Raw genomic sequence first — 22,783 nt, 5'->3', positions numbered from 1 at the left:
GGGTGTTCCAAAGGACACAGAGCTAATTAAGACAATCGTGCCCAGGTACAAAAGGTCACATTGTGAAAGATTCCATTTCTATGGCATGTCCAGAGCAGATAAACCCTCAGAGAACGCAAGCAGACTGCCAGTTCCCCAGGCAGGGGTGCCGGGCGGGGGGTGTGGCAGGGGATATGAAGTAACTGCTTTCTGGGTACAGGGTTTCCTTTTGGGGTGATGAAAATATTTCGGAACCAGATAGAGGTGGTGGCTGTACAACACTGTGAATGCAATAAATGCCACTGAATTGTTCACTTCCCAAATGGTGGGTTTGGTCATGTGAATTTGACCTCACCTAGAAAAATAAGCAATAAACAACACCCTTTTGTATCTCCTTATAAAAAGAAAAAAGACAACCACGTGACAAGTGCTACCCCAGTTGAAGGAGGAAAAAGGAAACAATGGAGGGAGGAAAAGGGCCCCGGCTGGTGAGGCTCAGCTGGCTGAGCCTGGTCAGTAGCTCCCAGTTCAGGAACCTACGGGGGGGGGGACCAATTGATGCTTCTTCTCTCGAAGCATCGATGTTTCTTTCTTTTCTGGCCTCACTCCCTTCCCTCTCTGTAAAAGCAATGACAAACTGTCCGTGGGTGAGGATTTTTTCAAGAAAAAATTCTTAAGGAAGCAATGGGGTGAAATGGGACAGCACAGGCCGGAGACGACGGCTCAGGGCGCGTTTACCTGCAGTCCTCAGGACCGCGGTGAGCGGAACCAACAGTTACTAAGGGCCACTGTGTCTGGTGTTCAGGGGGGGCTCGTCTTCTGAGACATTCTTTTTGCCAGGATAAAACAGAAATCAAAACTTCAGGTTTCTTAGAATCTCCTCTTAGGACTTGCAGGTCCACATAGCTATTAGGTCTTCCATATTCTTGGGGTTATATGAAGGGGGATAAACAAAAGAAATACTGAGGAAAAATATATACAGCCAAGCCACAATTCCGCGTGTTTTTTAGTAGTCACTCAACATTCCCTTTACAAAAATAAATGTCAAAGTAAGCACTCCATCCAAAAAACGAAAATCACCAAATTCAAGTAGCTAGTCTACTTAGAGAAAACATGGAAGAGTCGAACAACTGCTTTTGGGAATTAGATCGTAAGTAGCTCGCTCACAACACGTCTGCCCTTGAACAGCTCTGAGCCAGCAAGCTGGCACCCACACCCAGGGCCCCCCTAGAAAAGCACTGAAATCACAAGGCCCCCATGGAATCAGGCGGCCTTGTGAAAGCAGTTTCACAGAGTCTGCATCACCTACCACACGCCGTCCGTGTCACACTAACACCAGTGTTTTCAAGGTCGGTATTATGTTTGTGGGACTCCTTGGAGTCACACATTTTTGTGATATTTTTAACATCTGACTCAAGCTTCTATCATCACAAGATGCTCACGCTGTTTACAAACACCGGAGCAGCAGCCGGGGTTCCTCGGTCACATCCTGCTACGGTAAACAGAGCAGCGGTTTTAAACTGCAGGTATGTGTTTTACTGCTGATGTGTAAACAACTCTGCTTTAACCTGAAAGTGCTTCTCCCTGACGGAGAGACACATAGACAATGAAACAGAAGCAATTCAAAACAAGGCTGTTACAAGATCATGAATGTACTATCGTGGTAAATGAACTAAATGCTAAGTAATACTGACCCTGCATATCTCTCTCAAGTCCTTTCAGTAGCTTTTCCCATCCCATTCAATAAAATGCAGAAACTTACCGACACAAGCATTGAGGAAGAGCCAATCGGTCTTTTTCATCCTGTTCTTAATTTGCTTTAGCTTTTTAAAGTCTACTTCAAGCTCCTCCTTGCTGCCAACGGCACCGGCCAGCTCGATCCTCTGAAAATCCATGTTCACTTCCGAGTCCCGCTTCGCAGTGGGGGGCGATCTTCTCTGGCTGTTGCCGCTGCTGCAGCCCCCCCTCCACCGAGCTCTGTCTTGCTCATTTATGATCGAAGAAGCCTCTTCAGTCTCTGCCAACTCTATTGCTTCAATGTTATTAGGTCTGGGGTGATCGCAGACGACACATTTTTTGGCCTTGGCCCAGTTCTCATACGTGCAAATAGAACAAGTCCAATGCTGGGTCCTCGTGTTCGGTTTATTTCTGTCATTGTATTCCTCACAAGGGTCAACAGAAAACGCAACGGGCCTTGAACCAGATCCCGAGGATTGAGGAGACTCTGTGGGGCTCCTGGTCCTGCGCTGGGACAAGCACTGGGTACATCTGATTGCCCTCGGCCAGTTCAAGTACGTGCACATGTGGCACGACCATTTGTTTGCATTTTCCATGCTGTACGAAGACTTGACCCTCGGTCTCGCGCTGGAGTCTGGGCATATCAAAGGACTGCTTCCTCCTTCAGTGCTAGAAGGGTCCCAGTCTCGACCAACGTCGCTCGACCCGCTTTTGAATGGGTCTTCGGTAATGATAGTTCCGCTCGGTCTCTGCGCACGACACATGGTACACTTGATGGCGGACGGCCAGTTCTCGTACGTACAATATTCACAAGCCCACTTAATTCCACGTTCTGACATTGTGTACTTCTTGAAGCGAGTTATGTCAAGCAGGAAGCTATAAATAATTAGGACATGGTTATTAATACAAAAGTTACATAATCACACCTCTGAAAATATGCCCCCAAAATAAAAATGCACTTCCACTTACAAATTTTTCAAAAGACGCATGTAAAGATTTCATACTGAACTATACTTTTCCTTTTTGATTTTCATAGACATAGGAGGTAAATCTATAAAGAAAAACCGTAGCTCTCTCAGAATGTGATGGAATTGTATTTCAGAATGCGAGAGAGGCAGAAGATAAAGAGGCTTGCTTTAAGAGGAAAGGAGGTTAAAATAGGGAAACTGCTAACAGAAATGTTTCATTTCAGCCAGTCATCACCATCACTTTAGAAAAGCAACCAACAGTTAAAAGACTCGGGGAAAGAACACAAACCAAGTATCTTCAACACATAACCATTCTCACACTGTGAACAACACAGATTAGTGTACTATCGAGGTACAGCATCGTAAGGTCGAAGTCAACCCTATCATTTTTGCTAAGGAAGAAAAGCAGCTTAAAAGTACTAATTGTCCATTGTTCTTAATAAGCACAGGTGAAAAAAGAAAGATGTTGAGGAGTAATCCTTACAATTAACAAAGTAACACTGAAACAAGTAAAACTGCATGATAGCCTATACTTGTATCTCCTCGCAATCTAGTTCTGTTTGAAGCACAACATAAAAAGTGTAAATCATCTATACTCAGGACAATGAAATTAACGAAATTTCGCTTAGATAGCCACTAGCGTATCACTCCAATATAATTTTGATATTCACTCAAAAATATCCAGTATTTAAAATATACTCAAAATCCAATTCATATTAAAAATATATTCACTATTTAAAAGTTTCCTAGGATTCTACACTGGGCTTACTAACACTACACTATAATGAAGACTTCACTGTTTAATGACAACCAATTTATAAAACGAAGACGCTCACATGTGAATTTAATAATGACTCTTCTATCAAACCGCCCGAATTTAGGCAATGACCACTAACGCCGGCCTCTCCGTTTCCTCAAATCCCTTCTCAACTACATTCATGTTGTCTGCACCTATTTCTAACCGGAGAAGTAAAAGAAATCCTAGACAGAGTAAAGAAACTCTTGCTTCTCTTTCGTGGGGGTTTTTCCCGAACCTGAGAGCTCCATCTTTCACTCCGTAAGTGCATTATGTCCCTGCTGGCCAAGTCCTCACTCCCCTTTTCAGCGTGGACTCTGTTAAAGGGCAATCCCGCTGTCAGAAAGGCTACTATGTAATAGCTGAAATAGAAGTCACTTACTAAGATTTCAGTTTCCATGCTATGACCTCCACTCTGCACATGATTAGGACAAAAGCATGGTTTACGAATCAGAGCGAAGACAGGGCTCAGTCTTCATGCTGGCTCAGACTCTGACTTCCTCGGGAGAGCCTGCACAACGTGACAGGTGGTCTGTCTGACTGAATAGCTCTCTTCCTGTAAAGGAGACCAAAACTGGGTTTCACTTGAAGCCTGCTACTTTATCCAGAAGTATTTTTTTCTTTCTAATTTTATTTTAATCATTGTTCAAGTACAGTTTCAAAAGTATTTTAAAGCTTTATTTTAACTAATTATCTATTTTAATCCTACTCATTCCTTTTAATAATGAACTACTATGTTTAGAATTTTAATTTAACACAGCAATAAAATTAGCAGATTGGGCAGATCAAATTAAACAATGGAAAGACATTTTTCTGTGGAAACTTAACCAGAAGTGCACCAATAGGCACAGTAATACCAACTCAGTAGCACTAAATCCAGTGCTCTCTGCACTGCTTGTTACTACTGAAGGGGGAAGGTGGCACAAAACAAGTAAGTAAAACACACACACACGCACACACGCATGCACGCACGCACACACAGTCTGGCAGAAGGCAGGCTTGCTTGAGGGTGGCTGACAGGGTACGTGAATGTCCTGCTCTGAGACAGACAGCAATTTCGACATTACACCTGAAATGCCCTATGAGTGCTTGAGTGTGATATTGTTATGTTACAGAATTACACGCTTATGATTTTGTAATAAAAGATTTTGCAATTAAAAAGGGTATTATTTGTGCCAGACCCTATATAAATTGCTTATATTCAGCTTTGAAGTCTTTTCCTCCTTCAGTAACTATATTTTACATATATATTGGGGGGGGGGATGCACTGATTCAGCTAATTTGCATGCACTTTGCTTAGATTTTGAACCGCACTTTGTACACACTGATCACACACAGTGTGGCAAGTATGTGAAGGTCAGGGAGCTACAATCACAGAAACGTCCCTGAAATGGACAATCGAGATTTAATAGCAGTTTTCATATTCATTAAGCAGTGTCTTCCTTTAGTTTCTCAGGAATAAAATTAATTACTTGTTCACACTATTTGAAATTAAAATGAGCAAGTGGAAACTTAGCATTACAAGAACAAACGACATAATAGACACATCCAGGGCTACCATAATTAACATCACTATTTTATTTCTAATATTCACACTCAAAACTTCATGCATCCTTTGATCACTTTGATGTACGTAAACTCAACCAAACAGCTTTCCTTACATTATTACATTCTCTTAGCTCACCTTCACGGAACTAATGCCTAGCATAGAAAACGAAGAATCATTGTCATAAATGTCTGGTAAACAGCCTGCCCTTTCCAGAACTCCTAGTAACTACACAATACCAAAACCAAGGTCAAGAGTTTTAAGATAAGGTCATTGTAATAGATAATGATGTCACTGAATTAGATACAGTATCCACTCAGTAGAGAATTGAGACTGTAGGAATATTGCTTTTTGGTAATTGAAGCTAAAATTCACTGGAGAGGATTATTTGAGAGAGCCATTTATACTGGTGGTAATCAGTAAATGGAATGTAAGAGTAAAGATAACAACAGCTCAATTAGGTGATTTTGCATTATTGAGATGAAAATAACACTAAGTACACTCTTTCTTCCAGATGTCAAACATCCCTAAATAGGACATAAAATCATTTTTAATAGCACCCAGGTCTGATGGTATTGCACACTGAAAAAAAAAATTACTAAATATCTTTTAAGACATATTCATATGTCCAAGTACAATAAATTTAATTTACAAGTCTATTTTTGCATAAACACAGATCTCCAATTCTATCCAATGATTCACTCTCCAACCAGTACAATACAGCAACAACAAAATCTGCATAACCGGTGCCTTATTTACGGGAACAAGACACGACTGCTAGTCTTTTCTCCCCTCCCAGCTGCCATCAACCCTGTCCCGGGCCAGGTCAGACCCCTCTGACAGCCTCCGGAGTGCCATCCCTTTCTAAACCCACCCAGCTCCTGGCTACCCGAGCAATTCTCCCAACAGCAGGGCGTTCTGAGGCAGTTCAGCAACCCCTCCCCGCCTCCCAGACACACTCACTCACTCCCAACAGAACACACACCAGACTCACGCACGTACCACCAGCCCTCGACCAGACACACGTGAAGACACACCTGAGACACCCAAGTGCAACAGACACACACTTTGGTGACCCCTGTCCATCCTGTAAGGCTCAGTTCAAAGTCTCATCTCTCTCGTCGCGTTTTTTCGAGTCTCTTCGAGTCCGGCAACCTCGCTTCTCCGGCACCGGCACTCACACTGGATTTCCTCCCGGAGCTAAGCTCTGAACCCTGTGTTTCCCTCTGTCAGCCCCTGCCCTCCGTTTTCCATCGGGTAGCCACGCTTTCAAAAGCTGGCTGGGGGACTCTCCTGCCATGGAACGTGAGCCAGCCCCAAGTTTCGTGAGACCCACTGCGGAGAGCACCCTGAGCCACCTGGGAAGCGGAGCACGGAGCTTCGCGCGAGCTCAGACACACCAGAGACATGCCAGAGGACGGGCTCCACTCCCGCGCGAGACCTCAGCGGGGAGCGTCTGCCACGGACCGCCACAGGCACGCACGATGACGTGGTTAGCTGCGCAAGTCCTGTAAAGGGTACAAGTACAAAAACTTTTACAGTATCCTCTGCAAACACTAAATCTATGTGAAACTGCATACACAGAACCTAGAATAAGCAAATCTCGAAAATGAGCTGACCACCCTCCTCTACAGGGGTCACCACTATCTGCCATCTGAACAAAACATACTCGCTAAGGCCCCTTTCCCAGGAATCTGTGGACAAATTGGACGAAGTAAACTTAGTTACAACAAAGGCCTAGGTCATCTGCCTTGGTGACTTTGAGGTAAAAATATAAAGAATATAAAGTTTACATGGTAATATGTTAGAATTGTGTGTTTTAAAAAACTGTCTTTTAAAGGCTATTTTTAGAGAGAGGGGGTGGCAAGGGGAAAGAGGGAGAGAAACATTAACTAGTTGCCTCTTGCACACCCCCAAGACCTGACCCACAATCCAAGCATGTGCCCTCACTGGGAATCAAACCAGTGACCTTTCAGTTTGCAGGACCATGCTCAATCCACTGAGCCACACTAGTCAGAGCTAAAAAAAACTTTCTTAAACCACTAGACAATTAGTAATCCATTCACTAAAAGACTGATAGACGCAAAATCAACTTACAGCATGCCAAATCTCACAAAAACAATCTAGTCATTTCAAGAGGAATCCTTTATCTTTACATACTAGGACTTAATTTGTAATTCGGCCAAATGCCTCTATTTCAACTCCCTCAACTCCTTGGGTTCCTAGGCAGTAACAACAAAGGAAGAAGGATGTGGATGTGGGTGTGTGCATGTGTGTATGGTCTGTCCAGAAAGTATTCCGCCATGTAATACGAAAAAGACATTTACTGAAAAAGATACAAGATACAAGAAACACTACACAGGACAATGACGCCTCAGTCCCCTCCAAAGCAGGCACCTTGGGACCTCACCCAGTTCTCCCAGTATCCAGCAGCTGCCTTGTCGTGTTTCCCTGAATCTCATCGGCAGCCTGAAATCTCGCCCCTTTCAAAGGTGATTTTTTGAGGTTCAGGAAAAGCCAGAAGTCCCGGGGCACCCAACCTGGGTTGCAGGGGGCTGAGTCACCTGGGTGGTTTGATGCTCCACCAAAAATCTCTGCAGAAGACGTGAAGCATGTGAGCGGGTGCACTGTTGTGATGAGGCTGCCCATCACCAGTTGCCCACAGCTGCAGCCTTCTGAATCATCCAAACAGTTTCTGTGGAGGAATGTTCAAGCTTCGTGCAAAATGGGATGCAGGTGAGTTGTTCCACTCTCTCAGTCATTTTGAATGTGACGCCCCCACAGTACACAGTGGGGGCGTCTACTGCCCCCACTGACTAGTACAGTGAAGGCGTCCTTGTTCACGCATGCGCATTCCAGTCCACGCTCCTTGGCCGCCAGGTTACATCCATGTTGTGCAAACTGTTCTCATTATATTAACAATGGCTGGCTTTTGCCAGACAGATCCCATACATATACACACGCTTGAAATTTTCCATAATGAAAAGTTTTTAAAATCTATCAGGAAGGTGACAAATGTTATTCTAGACTGAAATTAAGGCTTTGATTGCTAAGGCTAGAGAAGGAACAGGAAGCAATATATTGTACAGTATTGTGTTAAAACTGCTATTCGTAATGATGAGTCTCATCATAAAACACGAGGTTTGTGTTTGAGAAGCAATTTTAAAACATTTGGAAAACTTAAGATCATAGCTTCCTTCTACAAATCACAGGCAGAGTTCACAAAAGAGGAGGAAATGTGTCGAAAGGTCTCCTGAGAGAACTTTCAATGTCTCCCAGGAGCACAGATGCAAAAATCCTCGACATGTACTAGCTAGCAACACTAAGCCAACGATGTGTAAAAAGAATTACACGCCACAACCAAGTGGAGTTCATCCCAGATAACAGAAGGCTCATTCCATGTTCAGAACTCCACTAATTGTAACCCATCCTATCAGCAGGCTCCAAACATGAACAAACAAAAAAACCCACCACACAGGGCCCCATGAACACATGCAGAAAAGGCATTTGACAAAATTCAACACTCAGGCCTGATTTTCAAAAAAGCTCTCAGAAAACTAGGAATACGGGGGAACTTCTTCAACTTGATAAAGACTATGAACAAAAAGCAAAACCGAACCCTACACCTAACATGATGCTTAAGGGTGAGAAACTAGAAACTCTCCCTGTAAGACAAAGATGCCCCTCTCACTTCTCCACTACGCCATTCAACACTGAACTGGAAATTCTAGCTAATGCTGTAAGACAAGAAAAGGAAATAAAAACAAAGCAATTCTTAGAGCTAACAAGTGATGATTACAGGATACAAAATACACAAAAGTTAATTACCTTCCTGTATACCAGCAATGAAGTCTGAAATTAAAAACATATTATCACATACATTAGCAGCCCCAGAACTGAAATATTTAGAGCTAACCCTAACAAAGTATGTACAAGATATATTTGAGGGAAACTACAGAACTCTGATGAAAGAAATCAAAGAACTAAATAAAGAGATATTCTGTGTTCATGGATAGGAAGACAACACTGTCAAAAATCTCAGTTCTTACCAACTCTCTTAATCAAGAGAGTCACTGCAATCCCATTCAAAATCCCAACAAGTTATTTTGTAAGTACCCACAAACTGATTCTCACATTTACGTGGAGAAGCATGAGACTCAATGGTAAACACGGCGCCAGAGAAAAAACAAAGGGGACTGGCTACCCGAATATCCAGACCTACCATCAAGCCACAATAATCAAGACTGTGACACTGGAAGAAACACACAGGTCAATGGAAGAGAACACAGAGCCCAGAAACAGACCCACGTACACAGTATCCACTGACCTTTGAGAGCAGGAAAGGCAATACAATGGGGAAAAAATAGTCTTTTTTAAAAATGGTACTCAACTGGACATGCCCATGCAAATAAAAATGACTCTAAAACACAGACCTCACACCCTTCACAAAAATTAACTGGAAACCAATCAAAGGCCTAATGTAAAATGCAGAGCTATAAAATCCCTAGAAAATAAAATAAAAAGGAAATCTAGATGACCATGGCTAGGGCAATGTCTTTTTAAATAAACACCAAAGGAACAATCCGTGGAACAAATCATTGATAAACTGGATTGGTTAAAATTAAAAACTGCTCTGCAAGACACTGTCCACCCTCCCCGGGGGCCACGTGTGACCTTCCCGCCTGCGGAGCAATGCTGCCGGCAGTGGCTCACCCCCCGGGGGCACCGTCTCCGGCTTCCGGGCGGCACGCTCCGTTTCTCCAGGCAACAGTTGCCACGCGTCCGCAGCGTCGGCACCGCGCGCAGCGGCCCCGGAAGTAGAAGGGTAAATCCCGGAACAGAAAGACCAGACACATTTCACCTTCCGCCTGACAGAGGCGAGGCCCGAGGACAAAGTGAAACTGATCGGGGAAATGAAGAACTACACCCTGGGCGCAAACCTTGTGCACGCCAAGAAGCTGGTGGAGTCGCTGCCCCAGGGAATCAAAGTGAACATCGCCAAGGCTCGGGCGGCGAAGATCAAGGCAGCCCTGGAGGTGGTGGGCGGCACAGTGGTCCTGGAGGCCAGCGCTGAGGACTTGCGGAGCCGGGTACCCGGGACCTGGACGAGCCCCTGCCTGCTCCACCGAGGACCCAGGCTCAGCTGACAGGCACCTTGGAGCAGAGCTCCACACCGTCACCTTGGGGCAGCCCGGTTCTAGGACAGGCGTGAACCTACTGAGAGGGGAGGGGGCAGCTGCTCCCTGTGAGCACCCGGAGTAGACTCTGGAATGTGCCCCAAGTTCCTGTGCGCCCTCCGGTGGCTGCTGAGAAAATACATAGTTCAGGCCACGGGGTTGGAGGGGGCCCTGTCCAAAGACTGTCAATGTAAGCCAGAAAACAGGAGAAACTATATGCAAAAGATGTATCTGATAAAGGACTGTTATCCAAAATACTAGGCTGGCCCCAAAGTTCGTATGTTTTTTTTCCATAAAAGACACTTTTCATTTTCACCAATATACTGATTTGAATATTCTGAGTACATCAGTTATTTCCCCCATGGTACAACGTTGACTGTTCTCAATTAATGTCTAGATTGGATCGCTATCAGCTTCCGCTGGTCTCCCCCACCGGGGAGCATCGTGCAGCGAGGACTCTCCAGCACGAACTTCCCAAACCACTTCTGACACGTTCGATCAGTCACAGCACCTTCTCCACACACTGTACAAATCTTTTTTTTTTTGCATTACAGTTGCATTTTTACCTTTCTTGAAATAATAAAGCATCATATGCCAAAAATGTTGCATATTTTCTTCCATTTTCAATATTACAATGGCTACATAAAAATTCACTACTTCTGATAAGTTTTTTCTTTTTGGTATGACAGCTGTCACAATACAATCTAGCAAAACTGTTTTGAATGAAGTTAAAGACAACCAAGTGCTACTACAGCCACCTTACAGAAAAAAACAAACGGACTTTTTGGCCAACCCAATATACAAGGAACTCTTGAAACTCAACAGTAAGAAAACAAACACTTGCTGGCTGGTGTGGCTCCCTCGACAGCCTACAAACCGAAAGGTCACTGGTTCGATTCTGAGTCAGGTCTCCCAGTTGGAGGAGTGCAAAAGGCAACCGATCCATGTTTCTCTCCTTCTCTTTCTCCCTCCCTCCCTACCTCTCTCTAAAAAGTAAATAAATAAAATCTAAAAAAAAAAGAAAAGAAAAAACCCGATTAAAACATGGGCAAAAGACCTGAACAGACACCTCACCAATGAGGATATACAGACAGCAAACAAGCTATGAAAAAGTGCTCAGTGTCGTATGTCAGCAGGGAACTGCAAACTCAAACATCAGTGAGACATCATTACACACCTACTAAAATCACCAAAACGCAGGATACTGACATTGCCAAATGCTGATAAGGATGCTGCTGGCAGGAATGCAAATGATACAGCCACTTAGAAGCGAGTTTGGCAGTTTCTTACAAAACTAAACATGTTCTTACCATAAGATCCAGCAACTGTGCACGCTGGTATTTACCCAAAGGAGCTGGAAAATTATGTCCACACAGAAGCCTGCACGTGGGCTTTCACAGCAGCTTTATCCATAATTGCCAACACTTGCAAGCAAGCGACCAAGATGTCCTTCAGTAGGTGAATGGACAAGTAAACTACAGTACATTCAGACAATTAAGTATTACTCAATACTAAAAGGAAGTGAGCTGTCAAGCCATGAAAAGACACAGAGGGATCTTAAATGCATATTACTAAGCAAAAGAAGCCAATCTGAAATGATTATATACTGCATGATTCCAACTATATGACACTCTAAAAAAGGCAAAACTATGGAGACAATAAAAAGATCAGCTGACATCAGGGTTGAAGGGAGGAAAGGGTGAACTGGCAGAGCACGGAGGACTTTTAAGGCCACGGAGCTATTCTAGAAGGCACTGCAGCGCTGGTTACCTGTCATCATACAGTTACCGAAGCCCACACAACGCAGGCGCCATGAGGGAGCCTGAAAGTAAACAAGGCTCTGGCTGATAAAAGGCACACCGTACTAGATCCATCCACTGCAACAAAGGCACCTTTTTTGGGATGTTGACAGAAGGTTATGTATATCTGGGGGCAGGGGATAGGAAAACTCTACTTTCTCCTCAATTTTGCTGTGAACCTAAGCTCTACAAAATAAAAGTCTATTTTTTAAAATCTGCTTCACAACAAAGTTTTCAAATCTAATACACAGGAAACATTTTCTTTTTGAAAAAAATCTGTTCTCAAAGAATGATGGGTAGTTTTAAAAAGGTCAGAGAAACTTTTAATGTGAACCTAAATCACTCTAAGAAATACCCAATTTGCCCTGACCAGTGTGGCTCAGTTGGGTGGGCATTCATTGTTCCACAAAACAAATGGCCACCAGTTCAATTCCCAGTCAGAGCAGGGCCTGGGATGAGGGTTCCGGCCCCAGTTGGGGCATGTATGAGAAGCAGCTGATCAATGTTTCTCTCTCACATCGAGATTTCTCTCCCGCTTTCTCCCTTCCCCCTCTCTAAAACTAAATAAAATCTTTTTAAAAAATACCCAGTTTGCAATATATTCACACCTAAAAACCTTCAATTAAAAAGAAAGAGGATACAGAAATTAGCATGAAGCATTCCCAACTGGCCAAATCTGAATCAACTTGAGCATAAAAAATAACAGTATAAAAACCCATGTCTACACAAGTACAGATAAATACACAAATAAAAAGGAAGATAAAGCTCTTCCTTACAGTGGAAAGCCAACTAAGTGGGGGGAAAAAAAGCATAAGTGGGTTAGAAAATCAGCACCAGAAATCTTCACAACAGATTTAGAAAATAATCACCGATGAATGTCAGAACACATGGGCAAAAGTTTGAGTATTAACAGGGCATTTAAACAGTCTCCAAGTGCCCCTCCTCAGCACTAACTGGTATGTCATAAAGCCCAGTAGACAACCCTGAGCAAAGTTACCCAGGCCCGTAACCAATCATACCATCTGCCTCTCGATACGCTGCACTAAGAACACAGCATCACTTCTGTGGCATTCTTGCCGAAAAAGTGCATGTTCTAACTCAAATCATGAAAAAACATCAGATATACTGTATTAAGAGACTTTCTACAAAACTAGTCCTACATTCTTCAAAAAATCAGTATCATGAAAAGCAAAGAAATACTTTACTGTTCCAATTAAAGGAGATTGTTAAAAACATGGTAACTTAACTGCAACACATGATGAGATTTTATTTTGCCTTCATAAAAAACAGTAATGAGCCCTGGCTGGTGTGGCTCAGTGGATCAAGTACCAGCCTACAAACTGAAAGGTCGCTGGTTCGATTCCAGTCAAGGCACATGCCTGGGTTGTGGGCCAGGTCCCCAGTAGAGGGCACACAAAAGGCAACCACACACTGACATTTCTCTCCCTCACTTTCTCCCTCCCACCCCACCTATAAAAATAAATAAAAATCTATTTTTAAAAAGTGGGTTTTGTTCTGTTCCTTACACAGCAAGATCATTCTCACCTTAAGCATTTTGTCTCCTCTGCCTAGAAGGCTCCTTCTGCAGATTCTCACGTGGCCAGCTACTGCCACAGAGACCCAGGTTTAAGTAGCAGTCCCTGAGGTTTCTCCTGAGCAGTCCAGCCACCTCCCTGCCTTCATCACCTGCACAGCGCACTCATCGTGACCTGGCTTTCTTTCTCTCACTTGCTCCTTAACTGTCTCTCCACACTAGAATGTAAATACAGGTAACGGACTTTGTCTTGTGCACAGGGTTATCTCAACATCTAGTAGTTACTCTCTCAAACGCGGAACACTGAACAGGTCATGAATAAATGTTTTAATTTCAGTAGTTTTTTAAAAGATTTTATTTATTTTTAGAAAGACGGGGAAGGGAGGGAGAGAAACAGACATGTGTAAGAGATCCAGTTGCCTGTCGCACGCCCCCACTGAGGAACTAGCCTGTAACCCAGGCATGTGCCCTGGCTGGGAATCGAACCAGCAACCTTCCAGTTCTCAGGCTAGCACTCAATCCACTGAGCCACACCAGCCAGGACATAATTTCGGTAGCTTTTGTGACAGTGTTTTTCGTCATCTACTTTGTAAAAATCCTAAACAATATCAGATCACAAGGTAGATATCAAATAATTAATTTGCTGAATGAATTTCTATGAAAGCAATGCCCTCAGACTTCAACTCAGTACAAAAATACATCCCCCAGCACACCCCCTCTCCCCCCCCCACACACACACTCCAGTGCGCACACACACGGTGGGGGGGACTGTTCCCTCCTCCCCTCTGTAACGACGGCCCACACTGAAGAGGATCGCTCCTCCTTGTTTCCAGCCCCTTGACAAGACTAGCTGTGGGGGAATGGGGGTCAAGCCCTGAAGGGCACTCACAGCCAAGGGCTAGGAATGTCTCTCCAACTTCAGCCGCATACATCAGCCACACTGGACCCTCCGCTCGTCCTTAAACTTGGAGACTTTCATGTCTTCGCTCATATGGTTGCTTCTGCGCAGAATGTTGTCCCGCTTTTTCTTAGCATATGCTAGCCTGGGTTTCAATTTATCTTTTTATGTCTTTACTCTACTTCTCTGTTAGATTTTTAAGACCGCTGAAAACTGGGTATGAACCCTCAACACTGTATCTATAAAGACCGTATACCATTTGTTCAGCACTGAATATATGTGTTCCTAGTTTGACAAAGTAGTTTTGGTTGTAGAGGTTCTAGGATATGCATTTCTGGGATTTTGATGATTAATGAGACAAAATATTTGAAATTATGGCTGTCTCTAAAAAATATTTGGGTCTGCATTTTTACATCTCATACTATATACGAAACAACTCAGAACTATCGTAAACCTGACTACAAGAACTAAAATTCTTGGAAGAAAACACAGGTGTGCGTCTTCCTGATCATGGATTGGGCAATGATTTTCCTAATGATGGCACCAAAAGCATCGGTGACCAAAGAAAACATAGATAAACTGGACTACATCAACATTAAAACCTTCTGTGCTTCAAGGGCCACCTCAAGAAACTAAAAAGACAACTCACAAAATAGGAGGAACTATCTACAAGTCATTTACCTGACCTGTATCCAGAATACATAAAGAACTCGAACAACTCAACAATAAGACAAAGAGCCCACAGCCACACCATCCTGAACGCGCCTGATCTCGTCTGATCTCAAAAGAAGACAAATAACCCAACTGGAAAGTGGGCAAAGGATTAGAACAGACATTTCTCTGATGAAGATACACAAATGCCCCCCGCCCCCAAGAAAAGATGCTCAGCACCACGAAGAAAACGCAAGTAAGAACTGGGAGGTGCCACCTTACTAGCATGGCTGCAGTAACGAAGACTGGCAGCAGCAAGAGTCGATCAGATCAGAGGGCGCAGGGAAACAGAGCCCTCCCTGGCTGCCGGTAGAACTGTAAATCGGGGCAACCGCTTGGGAGAGCAGTCGGGCAGTTCCAAAGGTCAAACACAGAGTAACCACCACATGGCCCAGCAAGTCCACTCCTAGGTGTACACCCAAGAGAAGTGAAAACATGTGTCTACACAATAACGTGTACACAGAGTTCACGAGAGACAGAAAGTGGAAACCACCTAGGTACCCACCAATCAGTAAACACACACAATGGACTATCAATCCGGAGAAGCAGATCTGTGGTTGCCAAGAGCTCTGGCGAAGGAAGAAAGGACTGACTGCTCATGGGCACAGGTCTCTTTTCAGACGATGAAAACGTTCTGGACAGTGGTGCTAGTCGCACAAGCACATACCATAAAAGATGAATTCCATGGTATATGAAATAAACCTCAATGAAGCTGTTACTTAAAAAAAAAAAAAAAAAAAAAAAAACAAGAAAAAAGTGGAAAGGTGCTGTGGGGGTCCAGAATGAGCAAGATGTGCCTCGGCGGCATGCAGACTGTCAGGAGCTGAAGGCAATTTTGGTTTCAGGAGTATCCCCACCCTTAGGTACCCAGAAAGCTCTGAATGAGAGGCCTCATCCATAAGAAATTCCCAGAGACAACGACTTCTGACCTATCCCCAGGGAAGGGCTCACTTCCATTTACCAAAGGTCTGCTCTTCATGCCCTGCAACGAGCTCTGAACCCCCAAGGCCCCTGACCTCAACCTGAGCTCGGGATGTCCTATACTGTATCTCACCCCACTTTCTGTCTCTGAATCCGTCGTGCACATGGGGTCTCTAACGCTCTCATGTATGTGGGGTCCCGTGTGCACAAAATTAAATTTTATTTTCTCTTGTCAGTCTACCTCCTATTGATTTTTCAGCCAGCCAAAAGAAGCAGAGGAAAAGACGAATTCTTCTCTTCCCCACAATATGCAAATGATTTCCAATAATGCCTTATCTATCCAAATACTTATTTATGTTAATTCAATCCACATAAAAATTTGACTTGTCGAAGGATGGAAAAGAAATTGGGTTGTGTTGGTAGAGCAGGGGGTGGGACAGTTTGTCCTCAATAACATAAACTATAAAAAAAAACAGAAAATTAGTGTTTTTATTACTAAAAAGTTCAATTTCACTAGGTAACTGAAAAACTATCAACTTTCTATTCAATTTACCAGATCAGCCTCCACTTTAAAATTCAAACTGATGGCTATTGTCAAAAATTTCATCTTAACCAAAATACCACCTTCCCAAAAAAGCAAAGAATACTAACCGATCCAAATTTCTCAAGTGGTAAAATTACTGGTCTGATTCCATGACAGTACCTTTTACAAATGCAAGCACACTATATAAAAATGTCTAGCATTTCTGAAAAGTTTATTAGCTAATTTTAGCTTTAATTAAGCTAAAAAGGTTTCTGAAGCCTAAATAAAGTTATGTAAAGTACTTCCTAAAAATCAGTCAATTTCAAGGGAAAAAATATTTTGATGAATTGGAGAAAGAGGACAAGTTTCCACACGGATGCAATCAAGGTAGTTTACTGCCACAAGATTATGTACCCATAAAATGCCAGGCCTTTTACTCACACACAACACAACAGAAACATACACACCTGTTTCCCAACTGCATCAGCACCCACCCCGCGGACTCTGTAATTACATGCAGCCTCCACGGTGTACAAAAATACCGTGGGCCGGCTTGTCTGTGTCTTCTCCAAACAGTGCTGGCAGGTAGCAGTGAATCACACATTCTCCCGAGTCTCATCTGCCTCATGATCAATGACACAAGCTGCCAACGTCTGAGGTTAAGGATGCAAACCGAGACTGCAGATTTCTTCCTCCCTCCCATGATGCCAAATGTTACCAACACGCTACACACACTGCACACCCACCCTGAGCGCCACTGGTGCCGCACTCAAAAGGAAGAACTTGCCTCACGCTCGAATCTGAACCATGGAAGTGCAGTACTTGTTTCTGTTTGAATAATAAGACTCGATCATTATAAAAATGTTGAGCATCCCCCACAGAAAGAAAAGTGTGCTGATACAGACATAAACATACTGACCCACAACGTTTTTTTACAGGCAGCTATAATTTCAAATATTTTGTCTCATAAATCATCCAAGCCCCAGAAACTCCAATACGTATGAGAGTACAGACTGCATATCCTAGAACCTCTACAACCAAAACTACTTTGTCAAGCTAGGAACGCATATATTCATTCAGTGCTGAATAAATGGTAAGTGGTCTCTACAGGTATCAGGTTTAGGGTTCATACTCATTTCTCAGAGGTCCTAAAAATCTAATGAGGAAGCAGAATAAAGACATAGAAACATACATTGAAATCCAGGCCAGCATATGCTCGAAAAAATAAAAAGGATGACAGAGTCCTACACAAGACAGGAGTGAACGGATCCCGTGGGGTGAAGTCACCCAAACGGCTTCTCAGAAGACAGGAACCAACTGAGCCCAGAGTAAAGCAAATCCACGAATACAAGCAGAAGAGAGTTTAAACAGAAAGAGGCTCCTCACAGGAACAAATAAACTCATTTGGCTGGAACTAAGGACTCACAAAGGTCAGAGTGAGGGTCAAGTCTGCAAAGCGGACCAGGGCCCGATTACAGAGAAACCTGACCACTATGCTAAGGAGCTTAAACTTTCCTCTGCATGTAATAAGGAATGTTCTGGAAGTTTTTATGTTGTGATGCAAGTGAGAATGTTAAGATATGCAGGATCTTACTCATCTAAAGCATACGCGGGACACGAATACTGCGAATGAAACAACTCATCCCGGGGAAAACACGCCTAAGCCCAGGGACACGAGGGTATTATCTGGGGGGGGGGGGGGGGGGGGGGGGGGGACACCAATCCTCAAAAAGTAACAGTGGGTCCAGTTAAATAATGTAGTCTACTTTTGCAACTCCCACTTCAAGTTTCCATGTATTATAAAAGCTGGCTAAGTGTAAAGTGTGACAAACAACTCCCACTGTATCAATTACACGAGGGAGGAAGGCAGTGTACCTCCAAAATTATGTGAGTGCACCCTCACACTTCAGATGCCATACATACGCCACAACCCTGATCGGCCTGCAGAGCTGGATCAAGACCATAAGCTTAAAATCTACTACCGTGAGTGAGTTCATCATATTAACCCAAACACACTTCAAGAGTAAATAAATGGGCGTCTCAGTGCTCTGAAGCACTAAGAAAGTGTTGAAATACCAACGGAAACAGAAGTCCCTCACACCAAATGATATCCTCCCCAAAAGAGTATAATGTCACTACCGTCTTCCTAGCCCCCAATACCCAAATAAAAACAATGTCACAAAATTTTAGTATAAAGAGGTGACTGCCTATCTTCTCATAAAATCGAAAAAAACGGGGAGGAACAAGGTTCTATATTCCTTTAAAAGTACCTCATTTAACTAACAATAATAAGGAGAAATCCAGCTTTATTTTTCAGACGTAACTTAGGTGACTTTCCCAAGACCCATGGCAGAAGTCAAGATCAAAATTCCTTAGTTTCCCTGGTTTATGGCTGGTACAGAGTCGCCCATGTCTGATACAAACAGAAGCACGCCTGAGGTCACCCAAGTGATAAAGAAGCGACTTAAAAGGGACCACTGACAGAAGAACCACTCGTTATACAACATATCCAAGAGCTCAAGATTTCTCTTCGACTGTGATACTAAAACAACGTTCTTGTACATTAAACCTGCTGACACCACTGTAGATCATACAGACCAAAACACTGGGTAGAGGGGACAGCGTTTCCCCTGAGAGTCTGCCAAGTTACAGAAAAGGGAATTCAAATGACTGAAATCAAAATCCTCTGCAAGAAAGTTTCAAAACGCCCGTGCACCTCAAAGATAATGGGCCAGTTCAAACTTCCAGGCTGCACCTAAACTGCCTGTCCCTCGCGCTTAATGCAAGTATTCATTCCAGTCCTTTTGTCTGCGAAGTGCCCACACCAAACCACCGCGGAGAAAGTAACAGATCCCTGCAAGAACCATCGTTATTGGGAGCGAGAAAGGTAGGCAATCCTTCCGATGGTGCCAGGTCCTGCGCCCCGCCCCCGTCGCCCCCCACCTTTATTTTAAAACAGAAATGGCAGCCACGGAGGCTGCCGCGGGAGGAGCGGAGAGGAAAAGGCCAGCACACAGAAACACAAGTTCGGAAACCAGCACCAACTTGTGACGACGGACCAAGTATTTTACGGCCTGCCGCAGAGTGGGAGCAAAACCCACTCACACCCCCCACCCTCGGGAGGTGGCAGGAAGAGGAGCTGGGGGGAAGGGGAGAATCTGGCGGAAGAGAGGTGGCAGGGCGGGCGGCGCGTCCAGCCGCAGCTGATCGACAGTCGGTAAACAAGCCGGGCGGACCCACCTCCCACGGGCCAGGCCCGTCCCGCACCGGGGAAGCCCAAAATGGAAGCGCGGCGGCGGCCGGCCGGGCCCCGCTCCCGCGCCTCCCCGCGCCTGGCGTACCGGAGTAGACTCGGCGGTCTGGGGTCGAGGCCGAGGAGGCCGCGGCGGGGTTGCGGGGGGCCTGCGGCGGGGCGCCCTCCCGGGCCCGCTTACCTGGCGGCGGCGGCGGCGGCTCCTCCTCCAGCTCCTGCTTCTCCTCCCCGTCCGGACCTCGGCGCCCGGCGGCGGCGGCGGCGGCGGCGGCGACTCCCGAGCAGCCCGCGGCGACGAGCCGAGCCCGGCCCCTCTCCGCCTCCCCCCGCGCCGCCTCCGCCCTCTCCTCTCAGTCAGGACATGGTCTCCGCGGGCCCGCGCGCGGCTCCCGGCTGCCGGGGGCGGGGGCGGAGGGGCGGGGAGCGGGCGCGGAGGCGCGGGGGCGTCTGGGGGTCGGGGGACAGAAGACGAGGGACGACCTCGGGCGCTGCGGGATCGCAATGGCGGCGGCGAGCGGCCCCGGAGCCAAATCAGCCCCACGGCGAGCAGCGCGACGTCAAGGCGGGACCCCGGCGCTCGCCGCACTATCATTGGTCCGGAGGCCGTGGCGGCGCAGCCAATGGGCGGCCGCTTCTTTCCGGGCGCAGGAGGCGGGCCGCGGAACGGTGACGTCAAGCCGGCGCCCGGCCCCGATTGTGAGGCGGTCGGGGAGCGGGGGGCTTACGGACCCCGGCGGCTTGCGGGGCACGCCGGAAGGGCGCGGGCCGGGGGACACGCAGACCGTGCGGCTCAGTCCCGGGGCGGGGGGGGGCGGGGATGGGATGGGAGGAGGGGCGCGTTCTCGCGCGATGTGCGACTCCCTCTTCCCCCCGTCTTTAGCGGATTCACCGGGGTGAGGAGTCAGCCTGCGAGTCTCACGTCTCCCTGGTGATTGCTTAACAGAGTCGGCTTCGCTTTTCTCCATTCCGCACACCTGGAAGACGAGTGTGTATTAGGTTGCCTGTGATAGTCTCATTTTCATATATGCTTACAATGGCTTTTTTTACCTTCGAGGCGGTGTGCGTATACTTCTAACGTGTATTACGTGTGTGCGGGCATATGTATGATGAAAAGTCATGGCGTTGTATGTCAATTGTATATCAACAAAATAAAGGGTTTTTTTTTTTTTTAAATAAAAGCTCTTTTCTATTTCCTAACTTAGAGATGGTTACCTTTCTGTGAAGTGTAAGTTTAAGGCACAGAATAAATTACAGCCGTGGAAAAAAATACTGCCAGATGAATCCCCAGAGCCCAAGTTCTAAAGAAAGTGTTTTCTGGTGATGTATTTTGTATATTTTGTTTTTGCAAATATGACCAAAGAGTCGGTCATTTGGCCGTTTTCTAAAACCCCATAAGGATGTCAAATTTGTCCAGCCGGAGAACTTGGTTTTTTTCCCAGTGAGATGTCGCCCTGTGTTTTTCATACTTCAAATTTTATTTCAAGAATTTGAAAGATGGTAAAACACGGCAACTTTTTAAAGCGGTACAGCTTTTTTAAAAGCATCTGTTGAAGGACCGCGGCACTGTCAGAGGGCCTTGGGCCGTTGTATTGGACACCTCGACTTCCCGTAGGTCGACTGTGTTGCTCGATTTAGTTCGATTTTTGAACGCTTGGGTGGAGACTTCATTTAGTAAAACTATTCACAGTATCATTCCGATTCTCTCTGCGTAACTATGGCACGGGTGTGTATGCGGCTTCCCTGCGGGCACAGGAGAGTGGTGCCTTATACAGCTTCCGCTCCCCACCACCTCTTTCATCGCCGCCGGTGGACTGTATCCTCGCAGTCGCTCCTGTGCCAGAGATTGTCAGTAATCCCCATCTTCCCAGGGCAGCATTATTGGCTCACGGACTCCCCCCAAAAAATCGAGTTTAAATGACAACAGTCATTTGCCTTTAAAATTTAGCACACGCTTTCAAACTCGTAAGGAACACAATTGCAGACCAAACACCACGTGATTATGTAAGAACAGTGGTTCGGCCCACATGTCACTCGAAAAACATTTCAAAAGCTGCTGACCACCTCAGCTTCCCCTTCCTGAACCTCAGCTTCGGAGCGTCTCACCTGCAAGTGAACAAGAACCACAAGAGTCAGGTGTTTTCGTTTGGTTTGAGTTGTGGCCGATTTTGCGAAGGGAAGAGGATCTTGTCTGGGTCAGGCTCCTTAACTCTTCACTCACTTTAACAAGCCATGTGCTGACCCATGTGCTGCAGAGCAAGAAGTGTGCAAAGATGAGGAAGACTCTGCATTTGAGGAACCTGCCGCGTAGGACAGATGGCAAGACAACAGTCGCCATCATTATCGTCTGAGCTGGAAAGTGCTAGGTACATGCAAATGAAAATTATCTTGTGACTGGCAGAAACCCAAAATGACTTCGTTGAAGCTGAGAAGACATCCGATGCCAGTCCAGTGGTCCTCAGCCCTGGCTACACGTTAGTATTCTCTGAAGAGCTGTGTCAGAATACCGATATCTAGACCCCACCCCAGACCTACCAGAACATTCCCAGGAGGAGAGCCTGGGTCTGGCGCTGTTTGCACGCACTCCCCAGGTCACTGGAGCCTGCAGCCAGCTATTGACAGTCTCACCCCACCCCCAGTGTGCAGATGTGGATTTTAAGTGGCTTACCAAAAGCCGGGCCATCTAGGTCTGGAATTAGAAAATAAAGCTCTCGATTTCCTCATCAAACCCTCCTTCCATTGCACCATGCTTGAGAAAAACATATGTCCACAAAGGCGGCAGATAGCGTCGTCACAGCTAAGGAGCTGATTCATGCTCTTTGGCACAAAGAGCAAATTATCCTCCTTAAGTTTATGTCTGAGAAGTATTTCTGAGTTCTGAGATATTTTCCCTGGGGAAAACAGTACTCCTTGGTTTGTTTGTTTTTTTAAGTTCTTTTTCTTA

The 22,783-nt window shown here is 45.4% G+C and overlaps 2 protein-coding genes across 2 annotated transcripts in view; one reads left to right on the top strand and one right to left on the bottom strand.

Moving 5' to 3' along the window:
• ZRANB1 (zinc finger RANBP2-type containing 1) overlaps positions 1 to 4,050 on the bottom strand; it is a 34,467-nt gene extending 30,417 nt beyond the window's left edge. The window contains exons 1-2 of the mRNA XM_028512405.2: positions 3,863 to 4,050; positions 1,742 to 2,592 (exon numbers count right to left, since the gene is read on the bottom strand). Coding sequence (XP_028368206.2) covers positions 1,742 to 2,592; positions 3,863 to 3,903 — 892 coding nt within the window. The 5' untranslated portion in view covers positions 3,904 to 4,050. The remainder of the gene's footprint in view (positions 1 to 1,741; positions 2,593 to 3,862) is intronic.
• Positions 2,521 to 20,627, top strand: LOC118500933 (serine/arginine repetitive matrix protein 1-like). Its single transcript, XM_036027438.1, has 2 exons — positions 2,521 to 2,594; positions 20,032 to 20,627. Exons 1-2 carry the CDS (start codon positions 2,578 to 2,580, stop codon positions 20,510 to 20,512), a joined length of 498 nt encoding a protein of 165 aa, XP_035883331.1. The 5' UTR covers positions 2,521 to 2,577; the 3' UTR covers positions 20,513 to 20,627.
• The last annotated feature ends 2,156 nt before the right edge of the window (positions 20,628 to 22,783 follow it).

The sequence above is a fragment of the Phyllostomus discolor genome, chromosome 5 (assembly GCF_004126475.2).
Source record: "Phyllostomus discolor isolate MPI-MPIP mPhyDis1 chromosome 5, mPhyDis1.pri.v3, whole genome shotgun sequence".
Taxonomy (NCBI): domain Eukaryota; kingdom Metazoa; phylum Chordata; class Mammalia; order Chiroptera; family Phyllostomidae; genus Phyllostomus; species Phyllostomus discolor.
The sequence above is the reverse complement of the archived record's forward strand: the minus strand, read 5'-3'. Positions and strand labels throughout refer to the sequence as shown.